This window comes from Astatotilapia calliptera, chromosome 3, assembly GCF_964374335.1.
Source record: "Astatotilapia calliptera chromosome 3, fAstCal68.1, whole genome shotgun sequence".
Taxonomy (NCBI): domain Eukaryota; kingdom Metazoa; phylum Chordata; class Actinopteri; order Cichliformes; family Cichlidae; genus Astatotilapia; species Astatotilapia calliptera.
This window is the reverse complement of record NC_137424.1, coordinates 2,443,513-2,464,471: the sequence shown is the minus strand read 5'-3', so window position 1 is coordinate 2,464,471 and position 20,959 is coordinate 2,443,513. Positions and strand designations below refer to the sequence as shown.

The 20,959-nt window shown below is 45.1% G+C and overlaps 1 protein-coding gene across 1 annotated transcript; it reads right to left on the bottom strand.

Annotated features, from left to right (window-relative positions):
• Positions 1–1,146: 1,146 nt before the first annotated feature.
• LOC145423750 (protein NLRC3-like) lies at positions 1,147–20,709 on the bottom strand. Its single transcript, XM_080296500.1, has 5 exons — positions 18,636–20,709; positions 17,535–17,708; positions 15,269–15,442; positions 5,122–5,168; positions 1,147–4,973 (listed from the first exon to the last, which is right to left on the bottom strand). The coding sequence occupies exons 1-5, from the start codon at positions 20,525–20,527 to the stop codon at positions 4,432–4,434; spliced, it is 2,829 nt and encodes a 942-aa protein (XP_080152626.1). The 5' UTR covers positions 20,528–20,709; the 3' UTR covers positions 1,147–4,431.
• Between the last annotated feature and the right edge of the window lie 250 nt (positions 20,710–20,959).

Below are 20,959 nucleotides of genomic sequence, written 5' to 3'. Positions count from 1 at the left end.
ATCATTCCAATAACATCTAATGGTTCATGTATGTAGACACAGGACTACAAGGAAATGGCTCTCAGCATCTGGCTGTGGGAACACATGAGTCCCTGTTTGTGTTCAGATTGTGTGCATGTTTTAGACGTGTGTCACATGTAGAAACACAACAATCCCACAATGACACACAGATGTGTTTGACACAGCTGTGCAGCTGTAAGTTGTTTCTAATGATTCATTGAAGCTCTTCTAACATTCTGGAGACGATCAGTACATGAATCTGTTCAACACGACAACAATTTGACTTCAGTGTGAACGTTTGCATTAAATAACCTTCTTCATCCAGCTGACAGCATCTTCATCCTATGATGTGAACAGTTCCTCCTGTTGATGACAAACCTCTGACAGGATCTGCTTGAGGAGCTTTTTCATGTGCAGCTCTCTGAGCTCAGGGCTGAGCTGCTGTTTCATCTTTAAGAGCTGCTGCCTCCTCGCCGGACTTGTTCTCCTCTTCTTCTCCTAATGACACCATTTCTGCTTCATATTAAATTCAATAAAGATGCTGACATGTATCTGTAGCAACAACATCATTGAATCTAGAACAACTGGAGCCAAACCAGTGGCTCTGCTGGGATCACTGGTGAGCCAACACTTCCTTGTTGATGCAGATTTCAGGGCTTCCTTTTGCTCCTCCGTTATAACTGTTCTCTCTTCTCAACACATGATGACACAAAGGAATCAGCAGTGACAAAGATGATGCTGAAGAGAAGCACACACTTCACACATATAACAGAGCAGTGCAGTTACACACACCTCTGCTCGACATCAGGCCTCAAACAAAGACACAAAACACTAACTTGACTCTAAACAGAAGAAACCAGCAGCTGTTTCTGTTCTGTGCTTATTTATATTTGACACACATGCTTCTCTTTGTGCAAACACACATCGCACTATAAGGGTAACCTCGCACACAATGATTGGACAGCACAGTGATGATGCTGGGAGATCCTATACGCAGCAACACAGAAACACTGAGAACTTTAAACAATGATGGAAAGTGTTATAAATGACTTGTTGGCCTCTGATCTGTCACAAACAGCTGAAACGTGTCTCTCATGAGTCACATGAAGGTTTTTGACAGAAAGGACAAAAAGTAGCTGCAGTCAGTTTGTGTCATTTTTATATTTATTCATCTGGGAGAAAAATCTGAGGGACATTAAAATGTGTTTTCAACAGAGACAAGAACATGAATATAACAGAACAGGTAAATGAACATGTTTCAAGTAAACAGCTGGACTGATCAGGTCCAAACACAGAGTGATAAACTTGTCAAACAGCTGTCATATCTTTATATAGAAGCTCTTTATAAATGCTGCTCACTGCAGTCTGTTTACTAATAATGTCAAAGTGTTAGAAACACAGAAACATCAGAATGGTCTTTGTTCACAGAAACCTGTCTGGGATCCTTTGTTGTTCTTTTGATGCAGAGTTACATTATAAATATAAAGAGTTATTTCAGAGTCTCATCAGTTTTCCTGCATGTCTTTATTTAACACATCAGCAGGGCTGAAGCTCTCATGTTAAACACACACTGATCTATGGACACGTTCATGTGTTTCTAACAGAACCAGGCTGTTATCAGCCTGCACTAACATTATGTCACACACACTGAATGTAACAGTGACAGTTTACATCATCACACAATCAGCTGTGATTGTTTCACTGTCATCAAACGAGTCAACAGGAAGTAGAATCAATAGAAACCAATCATTTACTGACAGCATGTCTGATGGAAATAAGTGCAGATTATGTATGAAGTCTAACTGCACACAGTAACTGTGTTACAATAAGGACTTAACAGCGCCCTCTGCTGGAGTGTTTCAGTACTGCGTTAACTAGAATACACCACCTCCTCCTCACACCACCTGCTACAGCTCTACTCTTCTATGACTACAGTCATCCACAGCACTGATGTGAGGTCACATGGTTCATATGTAAGGAGCACAGCTGACCTCAGGTCAGTTTAATGACTGTGAGCAGCAGCTGTGTTATTGTCACTGTGACAGGGAGACCCTCTCAGACACAGCGCTCATGTCAGCTTGTTCTCATGCAGGAGGATCAGGAGCTCCATGTTTGTCTTTCTGTTTGAATCATGATGTGTTTGTGCCATCAGAGTCTGTCATGAGTACTCAGGGTTTCACAGCAGCTCTTCTGGATGCTGACGAGGACTCCAACCTCATGTTTCACCTCTCTGAGCTTCTGATGTCTGTGAACACTCGTGTTTCTTCTCTGGGCTCATCTGGACAAAAACACCTTTCTGTGTTTGGCTGCAGCCTCATTCTGACTGACAGGAAGTGTGTTATCCATGAGCTGCACTTCTGTGAGGAAGTTTCCTGCTGTGTTTCCTGTCTGTGGACAAACACGAGTGTTCCAGCTGAGGACTTGGTTCCTTCCACCTGTCCATACAGGACATCACGCTGTCTGCAGCTCTGTAAATGCAGCTCCAGGTCCTTCCACGTGCTGCTCTGTATTTGTGCAGTTTGTAGTGTGTCCTGGGAAACGTAGCACACATGGTGTTCTTCTGCTGTTTCCTCCTTTCACTGAGTGTGAAACACTGACGCTGTGCTGTTGTTCACAGAGGGGAGCTGATTCTAGCTGCAGCTGGACTCTGTCATCTAACTGAATGTGTTGGTGCTGATCACGGGGCTCTGAGGGGGGAGCAGCAGGAGGACTCTGGATGCTGACGTCAGTGTATCTGTGGAAGCTCCCACAGCGTGTCTGTCATTCAATATTGTGCTGTATATTGTATCTATGCAAAGATGAACAGACTGTGTGTTCACTGGTCTCTGTGCTGCAGCTCTGATGTCATCATCACTCCCTCCTCCACCCTCAGCAGTCCCAGCATGCTGCTGTGGTGCACCCCACCCTCACTCTACACCTGAGCCACAGACCACACCCTCCACCTCAATATACACCACAGTTTTCTCTGCTGTGGAAATGAGATCAGGAGGAAATCATCATTATTATTATTTAATAAACGCTCACATTAATGTGGGCTTATTTGTTTCATATTAGAAACATTAGTTGAGTGTTTTTAGTATAAAATGGTCAAAGTCCCTCTTTTTGCTCCTCCCCTCACCTGTGGATGGGCGGTGCTGTTACCGTGGTGACAGCTTGGATGTGTTTCAGTCCTGCCTGGTTATCACTGCAGGAATCTTTCACATTTATTACAGGTAATAACGCTGATTTTTCTGTGTATTATGAACCAAATGTATCCTGATACACACAGAGATGGATGAGCAGAGGTTGTTTTTGCAGTTTATGTAGTTACTATGGACTTAATGCATACATATTATTAAAATTAGGGCTATAACAGTTGTATTGATGTATAGCAACTTGAAATGCTCCCACAAATGGCTCCACAGCATGTAAAAATATAACAAAAGCTCTGGCGGACTTGGTTCTGTGGTCAGTCTTAAAGGGTGAAGTTAAACTCTGTAATCTTCACTGTGTCACAGAGTTCAGTGAGTCCCGTTATTCACAGTATCAATCAGATCATCAGAGAACAGCTGATCAGCAATCAGTGGTGCCAACAGCGCCTCCTGTGGTGAGAGGATGCAATAATGCAATGTAGCATTTTTCCACTCAACACTTGCAGTCATGGAAACTGTCTGTTGGATCTGTGTGACGTTGCTTTCTTGGTTAGAGTTCCTCACAAATGTCCAGATGATTCTTCTAATGAGGCGTCGACCATGTTTGCAGCTCTTTGGAAGAAAACGTCGCCCTTTGCCATCCTTACTTTTCTTTGACTTCTTCAAATGCAGCTGAACTCCAGCTGGTATTTTCTTGGACTTTGCAGCTGTTTCTGGTCATCAGTTCATTCCTGCAAACCTCTGAAGCTGAACAACAATGATGCTGCATTGCTGGCTGATCCCAAAAGGTTGATTCTGTTCATCTGGACGTTTTCAGAAACGTTTGCTCACTGATCAGGTGACTTCTTCAGTCTCAGCTGACTGCAGCTTTACAAGCTTACAAACAGCACATTTGCACAATGACTGAAAGCAGCAGCACCTGATATATATGATACTAATATAATACATATACATATATAATCCATACTAATGATGAAGGAACTGAGCTCACAGTCCATTGTTCATTCAGTGAACTACTCAGTTTATTTTGGGCCTCAGAAATGCTCACTCTGTTTGTACATCACTGTCAGCAATAGACTCATTCTGCTGTGTGGACAGGAACACATGTGACATCACTTCCTGTTTGTTTGTGACTGAAGAAGTTTACAAGGAATCATTTAGAAGAGTTTCAAACATCAACTGATTGAATCCATGAATCTGAAAACGTGTTTGTGAGTGAAAGAGACAGACATGTACAGACTGAACTATCTGTTCAACAGTCAGAGTGTTTCTGTAACAGGAGACACTCTTTACACTCCACTCAGCACAGGGACACTGAGGCACCAGGAGACAAGAACATAAACCCAGGATAAAGAGTTTGAGTGAATGTGGTGTTGAAGGTGTGGAGGTGGATCAGAGTGTCAGAGGAGACTCTGTAGAAGGACAGAGTGCCAGCAGGACAGTCCACATACACTGCTGCTCTGTTAGAGACAGAGGAGGAGGAGGAGGAGGAGGAGGAGATGGATGTGTAGCTGTTATTGTGCCTGACATAACGAGGACCATCATCAGAGCAGCTCAGACTCCAGGACTGATCATTGTATCCAAACTTACAGTCAGCACTGAGTCCTTTCCTTCTGATGCTTCTGTAACTCACTGATATATCAACGTTTCCTCTCCACTCGACCTCCCAGTAACAGCGACCAGTCAGACCATTTCTACACAGCAGCTGTTCCCAAACATCAAATCTGTCTGGATGATCAGGATATGACTGAACCTCCTCCACACGTGTCACCTTCCTGTTGTTGTCAGACAGTTGGAGCTTTGTGTTCACTGTGTTTGTGTCGATTGTGAGTTGACAGGAATCTGATGGAGAGAACAAACACAATCCAGCTGCAGTTATTGATCCATCATCTGTTCATTGATTGACACTTTGATGATGACTCCTGACATGATGAAGATGGTTGAATGTGTGCTGCTTTGTTTTCATGAATCCCATTAAAAACACACTTACACTTCCTCAGACCTGGTCTCAACCATCGGACTCCAGCAGGCTCCACCCTGAAAGGAGGAGGAGGGTCAGAGCAGCACAGTCAGCATGCACACATGGACATTACATGGCTCTCACACACACACTGTTACACACTGAGCTCAAAGCTCGGCTCCACTGTTTTATTCAAAGAAATCTACATTTATTTATCAGCACATTTAAAAACAGCTTGAGCCAAAGTGCTGCACAGAGTAGAGAGAAAATAGGAAACATACACAGTAATGACTATAAAGACTGGTCAGGATTGAAAGCTACAGAGTACAAATGTGTTTCCAACCGGCTTTTAAAAATGTCCAGTGTTGGTGACGACCTGATGTGAAGGGCGACTGTTCCAGAGTTTGGCTGCAGCCATCGATAAAGCTCACCTCTGTTTTTACGTCTAGTTCTGGTCAGAAGCTGCTTATCTGCAGACCTGAGGGCTCCACTTGGATTCTTTTGTTAAAGAGAGATAAGATGGAGCCAATCCATTCACAGATTTAAAGACAACCAGATCTGGAAGTGGATTCTACCACGTACTGGTAACCAGTGGAAAAAGCTGGTGATGGGTCGTCTAGCACAGACCCACCGCTGGAACCAGACAATTGATGAGGGAGAGAACTGTGACAGCGCCGTTCCTTCACTTGACCTCAGTCGCTCTCGTCTGCTCCCTCGTAACACTGCTCTTTATTGAGCTTACATGAATATGCACAAGTTCATTATGACGTCTTACACAGGTATGAACAAAGAGTACCAGTCTGTGCATAGTGTGTGTGTGTGTGTGTGTGTGTGTGTGTGTCTGTGTGTGTGTGTGTGTGTGTCTGTGTCTGTGTGTCTGTGTGTGTGTGTGTGTGTGTGTGTGTGTGTGTGTGTGTGTGTGTCTGTGTGTGTGTGTCTGTGTGTGTGTGTGTGTGTGTGTGTGTGTGTGTGTGTGTGTGTGTGTGTGTGTGTGTGTCTGTGTCTGTGTGTCTGTGTGTGTGTGTGTGTGTGTGTGTGTGTGTGTGTGTGTGTGTGTGTGTGTGTTCCAGATGTGACCCTGTGACCCCAAAGCTGGTGCTAAGAGTCCAGCGGTCCCCCTAACAAAGGGCTCTTATACTTAACCAGACACAGAGTAGGTGTCCTCCTACACCAGGGGTCTCAAACTCGTGGTCCGCGGGCCAATTGCGGCCCGCAGGACGATAGTTTTTGGCCCCACCTTAATATGAAAATGTAATGTTAGTTTGATAATGTATGACACTTTACAGTGTTGTGGGCGGAGCTGAATTAACCCACCAATCAGGGTGGGATATGGATCTCAGGGGACACCAGCCGGGCTTGATGCAAGCAGGGAAACATTTCTCAATGAGTCAAAGTTCCAGCAGCGTTGCCCTGGAGTGTTTCTTTCTTTCTGTGCCTGGCTGGCTTCCTCCTTTCTATTGGGCAAACGCCGACATTCGCCCCAGCGCGCTGCGTTCACAACACTTCAAAAAAAGTTGTTTTTTTAAGTTGCTGCCCAGCGGGACATTATACGTATATAGATTTATACACACGTCAGTGGGATTTAAAGTTATTTTTCCACAGAGAGAGATCTCATATTAACTCTCACAGTGATGCGTAGGCGGCGGGATAAAAGAAAAGTCATGAACTCAATGCAGCCCAATTTAGTCTGCAGTCACATAGCGACACCTGTTCATCGGCAACAACAGTCCCCGGTAACCCGGACTAATTATAGGGTCGCACCGTAATTTGTGGCTCCATGTTTTTATTTGCATCACTGCGTTTGCATTGCAGCAAACATGAACATTACATATATTTCAATATAATGTAAAAGCAGTCAAAACAACTAACATCAGAAACAGCTGATGTTATTTGTTATATGTCACGGTGTCATTTCCGCTTCTTTCTCCTGTAACAACAGCCCGGCGCCGTGAGCAGTCGCCTTTTTTGCGCTCGCTATCCCTGCACTTTCTACCATCTGCAAACGCCACGGTGTTCGTGTCGTCATGAAAGACATGAACATCGAGCGTAAAAACAAAGGAGACTGCTACCGGCTTTTTATCTGCCTCACGCCGTGCTACGGTTGCAAGAAAAAGAAGCAGAAATGACGTTCTCTACGCGTTGAGACGTTCCCCGTCCGTCGGCTAAACGCTTGATTGAAACTTCAATGCGACAGTGACACCAAGTAGAATTATAAATGTCACATAGCCCCAAACATGTCTTTTTCAAAGCCTGCGGTGAAGAGAAAGGTTGGTGATGAGCACCGACAATTTCAGGAAAAGTGGGAAATGCAATATTTCTTTGTTGAGCACAGGGGCACCCCGACCTGTCTTATTTGCACAGAGAAAGTTGCGCTGCACAAGGAATACAATTTGAAACGTCATTACACAACTAGACATGCTGAGCTGGATGCAAAATACCAGGGAGACGAGAGAGCGAACCGGGTTGCCAGTCTTAAAACAGATCTACTGAGGCAGCAAGATTTCTCCAAGAAAGCAACCAAAGAGAATAATGCAGCAGTCGGAGCCACGTGGTTAGTGAGATGATTGCTAAAGCAGGGAAGCCATTCACAGAAGGTGCATTTGTCTAAAAGTGCATATTGCAGGCTGCAAATATAGTCTGTCCGGGAAAGAAAGGTCAGTTTAGCAACATCAGCCTTTCTGCCAACACCGCAGCAGATCGCATTTCTGACCTGTCAAGTGACATTTATGACCAACTGTGTGAGAAAGCCAAATGTTTCAGTGTATACTCAGTCGCTCTTGATGAGACCACAGACATCACCGACACTGCCCAGCTCCCAATGTATGTCCGTGGTGTTGATGACAGTTTTGAAGTGATGGAGGAGCTGCTCACAGTAATTCCAATGCATGGCCAGACCACCGCTCAGCAGATATTTACAAGCTGTGTGATGCCATTGAGAATGTTGGTTTGCCATGGAAGAGGTTTGTTGGAATAACAACAGATGGAGCGCCATCAATGACAGGGAGGAAACATGGACTGGTGGCACAAAACAAACTGGAAGAGGAAGGCGTGGAGGAGGCCATTGCTCTGCACTGCATCATCCATCAGCAGGTCCTTTGCAGCAAATGCCTGAAGTTTGACAATGTGATGTCTATTGTTGTGAAATGCATCAACCAAATCAGATCCAGGGGCTTAAAGCACCGAAGGTTCTGTGCTTTTTTAGAGGAAATGGAGTCAGAATATGGGGATGTGCTCGACTTCACTGAGGTACGTTGGCTCAGCAGGGGAAATGTATTAAAGAGACTTTTTGAGTTGAGAGCAGAAGTGAAGCCTTCATGGAGAAGGATGGAGTTAGTGTTCCTGTGCTAACTGATCCCAAATGGCTCATGGACTCAGCTTTTCTTGTTGATATGACACATGAGCTTAATGTACTGAACAAGACGTTACAAGGCCAGGGGCAACTTGTCAGTGCTGCCTATGACAACGTGAGAGCATTCTCCACAAAACTGGCGCTCTGGAAAGCTCAGCTCTCTCAGACAAACCTTTGCCATTTCCCAGCATGCAAGGCTCTCGTGGATGCAGGCACACCATTCAGTGCTGACGAGTATGTTGATGTCATTTTGAGGCTACAGGAGGAATTTGATCACAGATTTGCTGACTTCAAGACACACAGAGCCACCTTTCACATTTTTGCGGACCCCTTCTCCTTTGATGTGCAAGATGCCCCTTCTGTGCTTCAAATGGAGCTCATTGAGCTGCAGTGCAACTCTGAACTCAAAGCAAAGTTCAGGGAGGTGAGTGGAAAAGCAGACAAGCTTGGACAATCTTTGAGAGAATTGAGCCCTAGTTTCCCTCGGCTTTCCCGAATGTTCAAGCGGACCATGTGCCTTTTTGGTAGCACATACTTGTGCCAAAAGCTCTTCTCCACTTTGAACTTCAATAAGTCCAAGTACAGGTCCAGACTTACGGATGATCATCTTCAAGACATACTGAGGGTCGCAACTGCTTCCTCCCTCAGGCCAAATCTGGCTCGGCTATGCGAGAGGAAACGCTGCCAGGTCTCTAGCAGCAAGGAGTAGGCAAGAGAAGCCATGTTCAGAAGAACAGTTCATTTTCTACAGTGTTCCATTCATGTTCAGAAGAAGGTTATAGAACTGTTAATACAGACATTTCAATCTAAATACAGCAGATATAGAAGACTGAAAAAAACACACAAGTTCACTGACTAAAAATATCTTATTATTATTTTATTTATGTATTACAGATTGATTTTTTTTCTTATTAATTCTTAATTTGTTTATTTATTTTTCATATTTTGTGTTAAAAAATAAAAATAAAGAGATTTGAGAAGATTGGAATTTTTTAACCATGCCTTTCTTGTGGAAAACCTAATGCGGCCCAGCCTCACCCAGACTCTGCCTGCAGCGGCCCCCAGCTAAATTGAGTTTGAGACCCCTGTCCTACACCATAAATCAGTAAGAGAGGGTACGACCTCTCTCATGGCCCCAAGTGGTGTGTGCATGCCAGAGCACTCTGGAAGGCACACAGAGTCTTTACAGACTACTGAGGATCAAACCTCTATCATCATGCAATCGATTATACAACTCTAAGCATATATGAGTAAATATTTCTAAGCATAAATGACAATCAACAATATAAACCTTACAGCTGGTTTTAATAACAGAATTCATTTGTTTCTCAAATGAGAAAGAGCTATCGAGAAACACTCCTAAATCTTTAGTTCTGAACTTTTCCAGTGGGCCAAGGTCAACATTATCTGCTAATGCTAAATAGGCTGCCGTTATTAACTAATGCTAATTTGATGTGAATTAGCATTATGCACTAATGCTAACACTTTTTAACAATGTGAGTAGCTAATGCTAACACTATTTCCCTTAACTTCATAACAATGTGAACGGCTAATGCTAACACTCTTTTTCCTAGCATTACAACATCTGAGCTGCTAATGCTAAGTAGTCCGCCATTAGCACCTACGTCTAATTTAAGGCAAATACGCATTAGAACCTAATGCTCATATCGTTTTCCTTTGCTTTATAGCAATGTGAGCAGCTACTGCTAAATAGCATTAGCTAATAACAGCAGTCTAATTTAATGCAAGTTAGCATCATTTGTATTATGACGATGTGAGAAGTTAATGCTAAGTATGCTGCCATTAGTGGCTAATTCTAATTAGGGGTGAATAATTATTACAAGCTAATGCTAATATCGTTTTCTCTTCCCTTTTAACAATGTGAGCAGCTAGTGCTAGGTAGGCTGAAGCTAGCAGCTAATGCTAAAGCTAAAGATAATTTGATGTGAATTAGCATTACATTAGTGAAGAGTTAATGCTAAGTAGACTGCCATTAGCAGGTAATGCTAATTTTAGGTGAATAGGAATTGGCAGCTAATGCTAATACCATATTTTCTTGCTTTAACCCTTTAAAACTGGTCAGAGTGGGCACACTCCGTTTTGTGCAACTATTTTTAAATCCCGGTAGCACTGTAACCACGTGAGCTAGCGCAATAATTTTTTTTGCATATGAAACCTGAGGAGTTGTACTTACATCTTATGCCATCAGCTTGTCCTAGGTTACAGTTTCCTTCCACATATACTTAGGACTCATATTGCACTGCTGGAAATAGTTTATTTTGATGCATATGCTGTTATTTTGCAAATTTGCAGTATAATATTTATTTTCGTTTTTCCTGCAGTATATAAAAATTGGTGTATTTCAAAAATAAAACTATGAAGGCACTCAAAATAAATTTCCTGTGGTGGGAAACTATTTTGTGCAACTTTTTTGTATTTACAGTTTTGAGGGATAAGCCTCTTAAATTTCTCTAACTAGAAATATATGTTAAAAAAACAAAAAAGATTTTCAATTTTTTTGTAGTTTATTGCACTTTTTTGCAATTTATGTAATTACTATGTACTTAATACATACATATTATTAAAATTTAGGCTGTAATGGTTGTACTGATGTATAGTAACTTGAAATGCTCCCAAAAACGGCTCTACAGCATGTAAAAATATAATATAAGCTCTGGCGGACTTGGTTCTATGGTAGGTCTTAAAGGGTTAAATCAATATCAGTAGCTAATCCGATTGTTCAGTCTGACGTCAGGTGAAGTCATTTTTATGCACTTAAGAGCTGCGTTGAATTCAACATTACAAACTGAACATTAGAACTATCCTCTTCTCCAGGATTTTCCTGATTTAACATTTCAATATGATTCATTTTTGTTCTCTCACACCTGCCGTCATCACTTCAATTATTCCCACTGTGGATTTGATCATATTGTTGGCCCAGCATCTCTACATTTTCCCATCCATACTACCCAGAGCTCATTAACACTATTAATACTGGAAACTGCTGTTGAAGCCTGATGGTGACACTTTCTGGTGAAGAAGTGAATTGCAGTAACAGGACTGGCTGGCTTATGATACACTGGACATTTCCAGCGCTTTGTTTTCTCTGCTCACAGACAACACAGATACACGCATGTATATACAGCCCACGTCCAGCTATGCATGCACTCCTGCTGCTCCATTTCTATAGAGAATAAACAACGTAACACAATCATTCTCCATTGTTTTCACTCAACCAGCTGCATTTAATGAAGGAGTTTGAATTTACTTTACAAAAACTGCTGTTGTTTCCTGTCTGCATTCATGTTCTTTACTGTACTCCACACATTCTTAACTGGTGTAGTTCTTCCTAAAGTACTGCAGTATTCCTGCCAGTACATCCTCTTAGTTTTCCTAACTGTTTCCTCTGATGCTCGTTGCTATTCTTTCCTCAATGCAAATTCATGCTAAGCTCCTTCATATCCATCCCTGTTTCTAAACCTGTAATAATTGCTTTAATGTGTCTTTGGCCTAATTATGAGTCTGTCCACATGTTTTTAGTTCCCCACTTGCCCCAGTATCCTACTGGCCAATGTACAATCCATGGAGAACAAGCTCGATGACCTAAGAGCAAGGGTCACCTTCCAACGTGACATGAGGGACTGCAACATTCTGTGCTTCACGGAGACATGGCTGACCCCCACCGTGCCGGACCAGGCCGTAACTCCGTCGGATTCATTCTTTGTGCTCCGCGCGGACAGAACGGCAGAGTCGAACAAAACCAAAGGTGGAGGAGTGTGTTTCATGGTAAACAGAAAGTGGTGTGATGCCAGGAGCATTTCTACTCTCTCCAGCGGCTGCTCGCCACATCTGGAGTTCCTGAGCATTAAGTGCCGCCCTTTCTATCTGCCCCGTGAGTTCACCTCAGTCATCGCCACGGTGGTCTACATCCCACTCCAAGCGGACACAGGTATGGCTTTGTCCGAATTACATGATGTGCTAAGCTCGCTTCAAAACAAGGACCCGAGCGCAGCCCTCATTGTAGCAGGAGACTTTAACAAAGCGAACCTCAGACAAGTCATGCCAAACTTTTACCAGCATGTCTCGTGTCCAACGAGAGGGGATCGGATTTTGGATCACTGCTACACGCCATACAAGCAGGGCTACAAAGCTGTCTCACACCCGGCTTTTGGGAAGTCTGACCACAACGCCATCTTCCTCATTCCCCAGTATAAACAAAGCATACGGAGGGAAGACGTGACCACGACGCACTCAGCACAGGACGCACTCAACGACGTCGACTGGGACATGTTCAGAGCATGCGCAGTCGACATCAACGAGTTTACGGAAGTAGCAGTATGCTTCGTCGATATGCTAGCGGAGGAGATTATCCCCACTGTGAGAGTCACCACATTCCCAAACCAGAAACCGTGGATGGACAGATCGATCCGCACTGCAGAAAACGCCAGGACCGCCTCCTACAACGCGGGTCTCGCCACTGGCGATATGAGCGCCTACAAAGCGGCCTCATACGGCGTGCGGCGCGCGGTGAGAGATGCCAAACGCCGGTACCGGGAACGTGTGGAGTCCCGCTTCCACCAGGGAGTATGTGGCACGGACTATGCACCATTACGGACTACAAAGCCAGGGACACTGCGCCGATCAACGCTGACTCTGCATTCACCAACGAGCTGAATCGGTTCTACGCCCGTTTCGAGGTTAGCCAGGCGGCTAATGCTATCTACCGCCTGACTACCGAGGACAGTGACGTCATCAGCGAGAGACCGGTGACCAGCATCGCGGAGCATGACGTCCGAGCGGCACTGAGGAGAGTGAACACAAGGAAAGCGGCGGGGCCAGACGGCATCACCGGCCGTCTGCTGCGCTGCTGTGCTGACCAGCTAGCAGGTGTGTTCACTTACATCTTCAACGTGTCCCTGGTGAAGTCTGTGGTCCCCACATGCTTCAAAAGATCCACCATCATCCCTGTGCCCAAGAACAGCAAACCCTCATCCCTGAATGATTACCGGCCAGTTGCACTGACCTCGGTAGTAATGAAGGTGTTTGAGAGGCTGCTGAAGAACATCATCTCCTCCTCCATCCCAGACACCATAGATCCGCTGCAGTTCGCCTACAGATCCAACAGATCCACAGAGGATGCCATCGCCCACGTCCTACACACCACACTCAGCCACGTGGACAAGAAACAGGGTAACTATGTGCGAATGCTGTTTGTTGATTACAGTTCAGCGTTTAACACAATAGTGCCCTGCAGACTGTTCACAAAGCTCAGGGATCTGGGACTTAACAGCCATCTGTGTGCATGGGTGTTGGACTTCCTCACTGGCAGAACTCAGGTGGTGAGGGTGGGCAGGTGCTTCTCCAACAGCATCACCATCAACACAGGAGCACCTCAGGGATGTGTCCTCTCGCCACTGCTCTACTCCCTCTACACTTCAGACTGTGTGGCCACCCATGGCTCCAACACCATTGTGAAGTTTGCTGACGACACAGTGGTGTTGGGTGCCATCTCCAACAACGATGAGGCGGCCTACATGGATGAAGTGAAGAATCTGGCATCGTGGTGCCAGGACAACCACCTCCAGCTGAACGTCAGCAAGACAAAGGAGCTGGTGGTGGACTTCAGAAGGGGTCAGCACAGAGACTACAAGCCCATTATCATCAATGGAGCTCCAGTGGAGAGGGTGCAGTCCTTCAAGTATCTTGGTGTCCACATCTCCTCAGACCTGACATGGGCTGCCCACATTCAGGTCAAGACCAAAAAGGCTAGGCAGCGCCTGTATCACCTACGACAACTGAGGAAGTTCAGGGTCTCTCCAAAGATCCTCAGGATTTTCTATACAGGCGCTGTGGAGAGCATCCTCACACAGAACATGACATTGTGGTTCGGGAACAGCTGTGTGAAGGACCAAAAAGCTCTCCAGAGAGTGATCCATACAGCAGAACGCTGCTGCAGGATTGCTCTCCCCCCGCTTCAGGACACCTACACCAGGAGATGCCGGACTAGAACATCTGTGCCGAGTATAACCTGGAAGTCCCGAGGTCAAAATGGGAGATGCCCCCAAGGGTGGTGGAGAATGACCGAGCTAAGATCCTGTGGGACTTCCAGATACAGACGGACAAAATGGTGGTGGCTAACCAACCGGACATAGTGGTGGTAGACAAACAGAAGAAGACGGCCGTAGTGATCGATGTAGCGGTTCCGAATGACAGCAATATCAGGAAGAAGGAACACGAGAAGATGGAGAAATACCAAGGGCTCAGAGAAGAGCTCGAGAGGATGTGGAGGGTGAAGGTAACGGTGGTCCCCGTGGTAATCGGAGCACTAGGTGCGGTGACTCCCAAGCTAGGCGAGTGGCTCCAGCAGATCCCGGGAATAACATCGGAGATCTCTGTCCAGAAGAGCGCAGTCCTGGGAACAGCTAAGATACTGCGCAGGACCCTCAAGCTCCCAGGCCTCTGGTAGAGGACCCGAGCTTGAGGGATAAACCGCCCGCAGGGGCGTGCTGGGTGTTTATATATATATATATATATATATATATATATATAATGTTCTTCCTCTACACCCCCCCCCCCCCAAATTGTGCATCTTACTTCAGCTTAATATGTTTCCTGTTTTGTTTTTACACAGGTCATGTAAAAGAAATCCTACCAGAGACTCGACAAAGCTGAACTGAAAGACAGCACGGGCAATAAATCAGAGCAGCACAGAACTTAAGCACACATATATAAGGTGATTTAACAAATCATGTCTGTTGTAAATGAGTAAGCCATTTATCGACCTGACTCAGGTTTTAAAATCATCATCAGAAAAGACTGAATCCTGACCTGAGAATCCCAAGTGTACACTTTGGACTCTCCACTGCAGAAAACAGAAGCTTCAGTCCTGAATCCTGCAGGTTGTTGTTACCCAGATCCAGCTCTGTCAGACGGGAGGACTGGGAGCTCAGGACTGAGGACAGAGCTTCACAGCTTCTGTCTGACAGGTTACAGCCACTCAGTCTGAAGAAAGGATGACAAGAAGACATGAAACACTTGTGTTAAAGTATATTCATGGTGCCATGAGGAGCTACTATATTTACAATACTTCAACACTGTTTCAGGACATGCTGGAATCCTTATTGCCTCATGTTACAAAAGACAAATGTGGCAGTTTACTGTGACTTGCATGGATTCATTAAAAAAACAAAACATACGACATTCTCGCCTGAAAATATGTTAAAAGTTTATTTTGTGACCCAGAAAGAGTAATAAGAGCAATATTAAAACTAAGTAGCTGCAGCCATTGTTGGAAACTGGAATTGGCTGGCCCACCCCCATTCTCTGCGGCCTGCTGGAGCGGGGGGGCTAGTAGGAGGAGTTGGCCGTCCGACTGCGGTCTGGGGTGTGGGGCCTCCCTGCTGCTGCGGAGTCGGGGTGGTCTGCCTCTCCCCACCGCAGGGAAAAGGGTAACACCACCTGGGTCTGGGTGCAATTCCCCCCTCCAGGGGCAAGGGTACCTAGACCCGGTTTGTAGGGTACGCTTGGGGAGTGTGATTGTGTGTACAGCGTCTCTTTATGTCTGTCTCCACGTTGGTTGAGTGTGGAGTGAGTGCATATGAGAGCATGAGGGTGGGAATGGATGTTTGTGTCTGTGTGTGCCTGTATGTCTGTGTCTATATGTCAGGTTGGGTATCAGACGCCACCTCTCTGGGGACACCTCAGGCCCTCCAAGGTTTGGAGGCCTATCTCCACCCACCACCACTTCCCCTGCCGGTGGCGGACTCCCTCAGGTGTCGGTGTGTTGGTGGTTCTCTGTGTCTGGGGGTGGGCGTCCGGGTACACACCGGCTCACTCCTTGGCGGCCGCTTGTCGGGGCCTGGGGCCTGGGGCTCGCTCGGGCCCCTTTGGAGGTGGGGTGCCCCCGGCCTCTCGGCCTAGGGCTCGGTCACTCAGGCGCAGCTGGGGGCCGGCGGAGCTCACGGGCGCGTCACTGCAACCCCCCCTGGCTTCTGCTCCGCGGCTGCTGAGTGAGCCCTCATCTGGGACTCTCCTCAGCTCTTACTGGGACAGTGGCGCGGCTGCCCCTCTGTTGGTCTTCCATGGTCTCTTGTGTTCTGGGGGCCTCTGGATGTCTGGAGTTTTGATCTCCTCCATACCCGCTTCACACCCTGGAGGACGGGGCTGTGGCCCCCCCACACTCCCTAGCAGATCATTACATGGAGAAACTTTTGGAATGCAAGCATGCTGATCCACACAGGTATGCACACATGGGTATTCACAGACGCGGACTAAAGCTTTCTTGGCTGCTGCCTCAAAGCACACTGTGCGCTGTCTATCTTGCGTGCTGCACAATATCGTTTATTACTTAGTAAATACTGATATCTATGACTAGCTAGTTTATTGTGATGGTGCTTTGCTTTCTCTATTATTATGTTGCTCTTTGTTGTTTGCTGTCTCCTCTGTTTGTTTGTTTGTTTGTTTGTTTGTTTTTTCTCCATACAGGTGACCCAGGAGTTCTTTTTTTTTTTTTTGTCTCTCTTCCCCCCCCCTTCTCACCGTCTCTTCTCCCCTTGGGTTTTCTTTCTTTCTCTCCCCCTCTCTCTCTCATTCATTCCCCCTGTCCTATTTATTAAAAAAAAAAAAAAAAAAAAAAAAAAAATGACAGAGGATGAACTGAAGCTCTGCCATCACGTAATGTCGCATACTGCTGTTTCTGATGTCATTTAAAAAAAAAAAAAAAAAAAAAAAAAAAAAAAAAAAAAAAGGAATTGGCTGGGCCACGCTATGAATTCTGGGATATGGTTTTTCTATTTTGTTTTCCTGGTGGAAAATCAGGAGAATTCCAGGAGAATGGTGGCTCCGGGAGATTTTCGGGAGGGGCACTGAAATTCAGGATTCTCCCGGAAAAATCGGGAGGGTTGGCATGTATGTTTCCAGGACATGCTGGAATCCTTATTGCCTCATGTTACAAAAGTCAAATGTGGCAGTTTACTGTGACTTGCATGGATTCATTAAAAAAACAAAACATACACACAATGTTAATTTTTTCCAAATGAAATTGATTAAATGATGTTAATTGATGAAAAAAAAAATCGATATTGCTTGATCTGACCTCAGCGTTTCCAGTTTGCAGTATTGACTCTTCATCCCAGCAGACAGAAGCTTCAGTCCTGAATCCTGCAGGTTGTTGTTATCCAGGTCCAGCTCTGTCAGACGGGAGGACTGGGAGCTCAGGACTGAGGACAGAGCTTCACAGCTTCTGTCTGACAGGTTACAGCCACTCAGTCTGAAATCAAGGTGGAAGGGAGACAAGATCAACCAAACAAATCAGAGCTTTATTGCTGTTTTTGTTGTTTTTAAGCAGAAATCAGTGAGGTGCTGGTAGATTCTGTTCTTTTGGTTTATTACCCAACAACACACACATACATTAATATTTGTGACTTTTGTAATAATAGCATTTACAATGCAAAGCAACAGCGATCACAGATTGAAGGGGCCTGAATAAAACTACAATGCAGTGATTTTTAAGATGACCTGTTCTTCCAATTTCCAACAACAGATTTCTCCAACCTTACAGTTAAAAATAATTCTTTATCTCATACTGAATCTTGGTTCACCTCCCCCCAGTTTATTAAAATGAAGAGGTACTGAAGTTGCTGTAAGTGATGTGTGATGCCACTGATTTCCTTCCTGATCCAATACAAAGTAAAATTCAGGCTGGTATCTGCGATACTGATGAAAACTATTCCTTCAGAATCAATACAAGACATCATAAGAAAATATGATGTTTTGTATAACATAAAAAGCCTGAATTTTAAAATATTCAGTTAATAATCAAAAACAGATGTGACTGAAAATAATAAAACTGAGAAACATTTCATGGCCATTGCTACGGGCCATTCGATCCTTTTACAACCATTGCAAGAGCTTGGTTGGCATAGCCGGCAATACGTTGGATAGTAATAAGTCCAGTGGGTGATGGGCTCCACCAGGGCTGCCCTTTGTCACTGATTCTGTTCATAAATTTTATGTTTAAAGGCTGTATCAAAAGTTCATTCAAGTTACAATATTGTGGTCAAAAGTTCTCCTTTTTTCTTTTATACTATACAACTACGCTGGCTCATGGTTTTAGGACATGGATCTGTCATGGAAGAAATCTATGACCACTTTTAATCAACATTTTAAAAATAAACATGATCACAGATTTACTCACAGAGCTTTGTTGGAGGCTTTGACCACTGGCAGCAGCCTCAGAAGAGCCTCCTCTGAAGCAGAGTATTTCTTCAGGTCAAACACATCCAGATCTTCTTCTGATGACAGTAAGATGAAGACCAGAGCTGACCACTGAGCAGGAGACAGTTCATCTGTGGAGAGACTTCCTGATCTCAGGGACTGTTGGATCTCCTCCACTAGAGAACGATCATTCAGTTCATTCAGACAGTGGATCAGATTGATGCTTTTCTCTGCAGACAGATTCTTACTGAGCTTCTTCTTGATGTACTGAACTGTTTTCTTATTGGTCTGTGAGCTACTTCCTGTCTGTGTCAGCAGACCTCGTAGGAGAGTCTGATTGGTCTGCAGTGAAAGACCCAGGAGGAAGCGGAGGAACAAGTCCAGGTGTCCATTTGGACTCTGCAAGGCCTTGTTCACAGCACTCTGGTGGAGAGATTGAAGTTTTAGTTTGTTAAATAATTTAGATTTCTTGGATGTTGTTTGTTGTTGTTCCAGCAGATTGAGTCCAGAGTTGATGAAGGTCAGATGGACATGAAGAGCAGCCAGAAACTCCTGAACACTCAGATGGATGAAGCAGAACACCTTGTCCTGGTACAGTCCTCTCTCCTCTTTAAAGATCTGTGTGAACACTCCTGAGTACACTGAGGCTGCTCTGATATGGATGCCACACTCTGTCAGGTCTGATTCATAGAAGATCAGGTTTCCTTTCTGCAGCTGATCAAAAGCCAGTTTTCCCAGAGACTTCATCATCTTCCTGCTCTCTGGACTCCAGTGTGGATCTGTCTCAGCTCCTCCATCATACTTGACCTTCTTCACTTTGGCCTGAACCACCAGGAAGTGGATGTACATCTCAGTCAGGGTGTTGGGCAGCTGTCCTCCCTCTCTGGTTTCCAGCACATCCTCCAGAACTGTAGCAGTGATCCAGCAGAAGACTGGGATGTGGCACATGATGTGGAGGCTTCGTGATGTCTTGATGTGGGAGATGATCCTGCTGGCCTGCTCCTCATCTCTGAATCTCTTCCTGAAGTACTCCTCCTTCTGTGGGTCAGTGAACCCTCTGACCTCTGTCACCATGCCGACACAGTCAGGAGGGATCTGATTGGCTGCTGCAGGTCGTGTGGTTATCCAGAGGCGAGCAGAGGGAAGCAGTTTCCCCCTGATGAGGTTTATCAGCAGCACATCCACTGAGGTGGACTTTCTAGGGTCAGTTAGGATTGTAGTTTTGTGGAAGTCCAGAGGAAGTCGACACTCATCCAGACCATCAAAGATGAACACAACCTGGAAGTCTTCAAAGCTGCAGATTCCTGCTTCTTTGGTTTCAGTAAAGAAGTGATGAACAAGTCCCACCAAGCTGAACTTTTCCTCTTTCAGCACATTCAGCTCTCTGAAAGTGAATGGAAATATGAACTGGATGTCCTGGTTGGCTTTGTCTTCAGCCCAGTCCAGGCTGTATTTCTGTGTTAAGACTGTTTTCCCAATGCCAGCCACTCCCTTTGTCAGCACTGTTCTGATTGGTTCATCTCTTCCAGGTGAGGCTTTAAAGATGTCTTCTTGTCTGATGGTTGTTTCTGGTCTGTCTGGTTTCCTGGATGCTGTTTCAATATGTCTGACCTCATGTTCATCATTGACCTCTGCAGTCCCTCCCTCTGTGATGTAGAGCTCTGTGTAGATCTGATTCAGGAGGGTTGGGCTTCCTGCTTTAGCGATGCCCTCAAACACACACTGGAACTTCTTCTTCAGGGTGGATTTAAGGTTACGATGACAAACAGCAGCTTGAAGTTCTGAATGAGAAGAAAAATAAACACTCAATTTCCAAAAAGAACTAATCTTTAAAACATGTTGCTCCATCTTCCATCTCTGGAAAATGTTCATTTATCCAGCAGCTTAAATCTTTAGATAAATCCTCTTACTGCTCTGCAGACGGTCAGCCAGCTCCTCCTGCTTCATTCTCCTCAGGAAGTCCACTGTGATCTTCACAAATGCCTCTCTGCTGCTGCTCCTCTGACTCTCTAAGCATTCTGGGTAATCTGGACTCAGAACCTTCTGGATCTTCTTCAGCTCGTTCTTCGCAAAAGTGATGATGTTGTCCTCCAGCAGCTGGAACAGAATATTTATGAATGAGCCAATCAGACTGAAATCATGGAGCCAAACATCAGATCCATGTTGGACACACTGACGATCCACTGGTCTACAAAGAGCAGCATGGAGATGACTGTGAACAGAACAGATGTAACAGTAGTTGTTGTACATGTACAGACCATAAATATGGAGTCCAGCTGTGTTTGATGCTGCTGGGCAGACTGA

What these genes read in the sequence shown, in the direction of transcription:
- LOC145423750 (XM_080296500.1), bottom strand. Translation starts at nt 20,527, where the DNA reads ATGAACATTTTCCAGAGATGGAAGATGGAGCAACATGTTTTAAAGATT. An exon ending in TGCAAACTGGAAACGCTGAG is followed by an intron (nt 15,443 to 17,534) that starts GTCAGATCAAGC and finishes TCCTTTCTTCAG; the next exon opens with ACTGAGTGGCTGTAACCTGT. An exon ending in TGTACACTTGGGATTCTCAG is followed by an intron (nt 5,169 to 15,268) that starts GTCAGGATTCAG and finishes TCCTCCTTTCAG; the next exon opens with GGTGGAGCCTGCTGGAGTCC.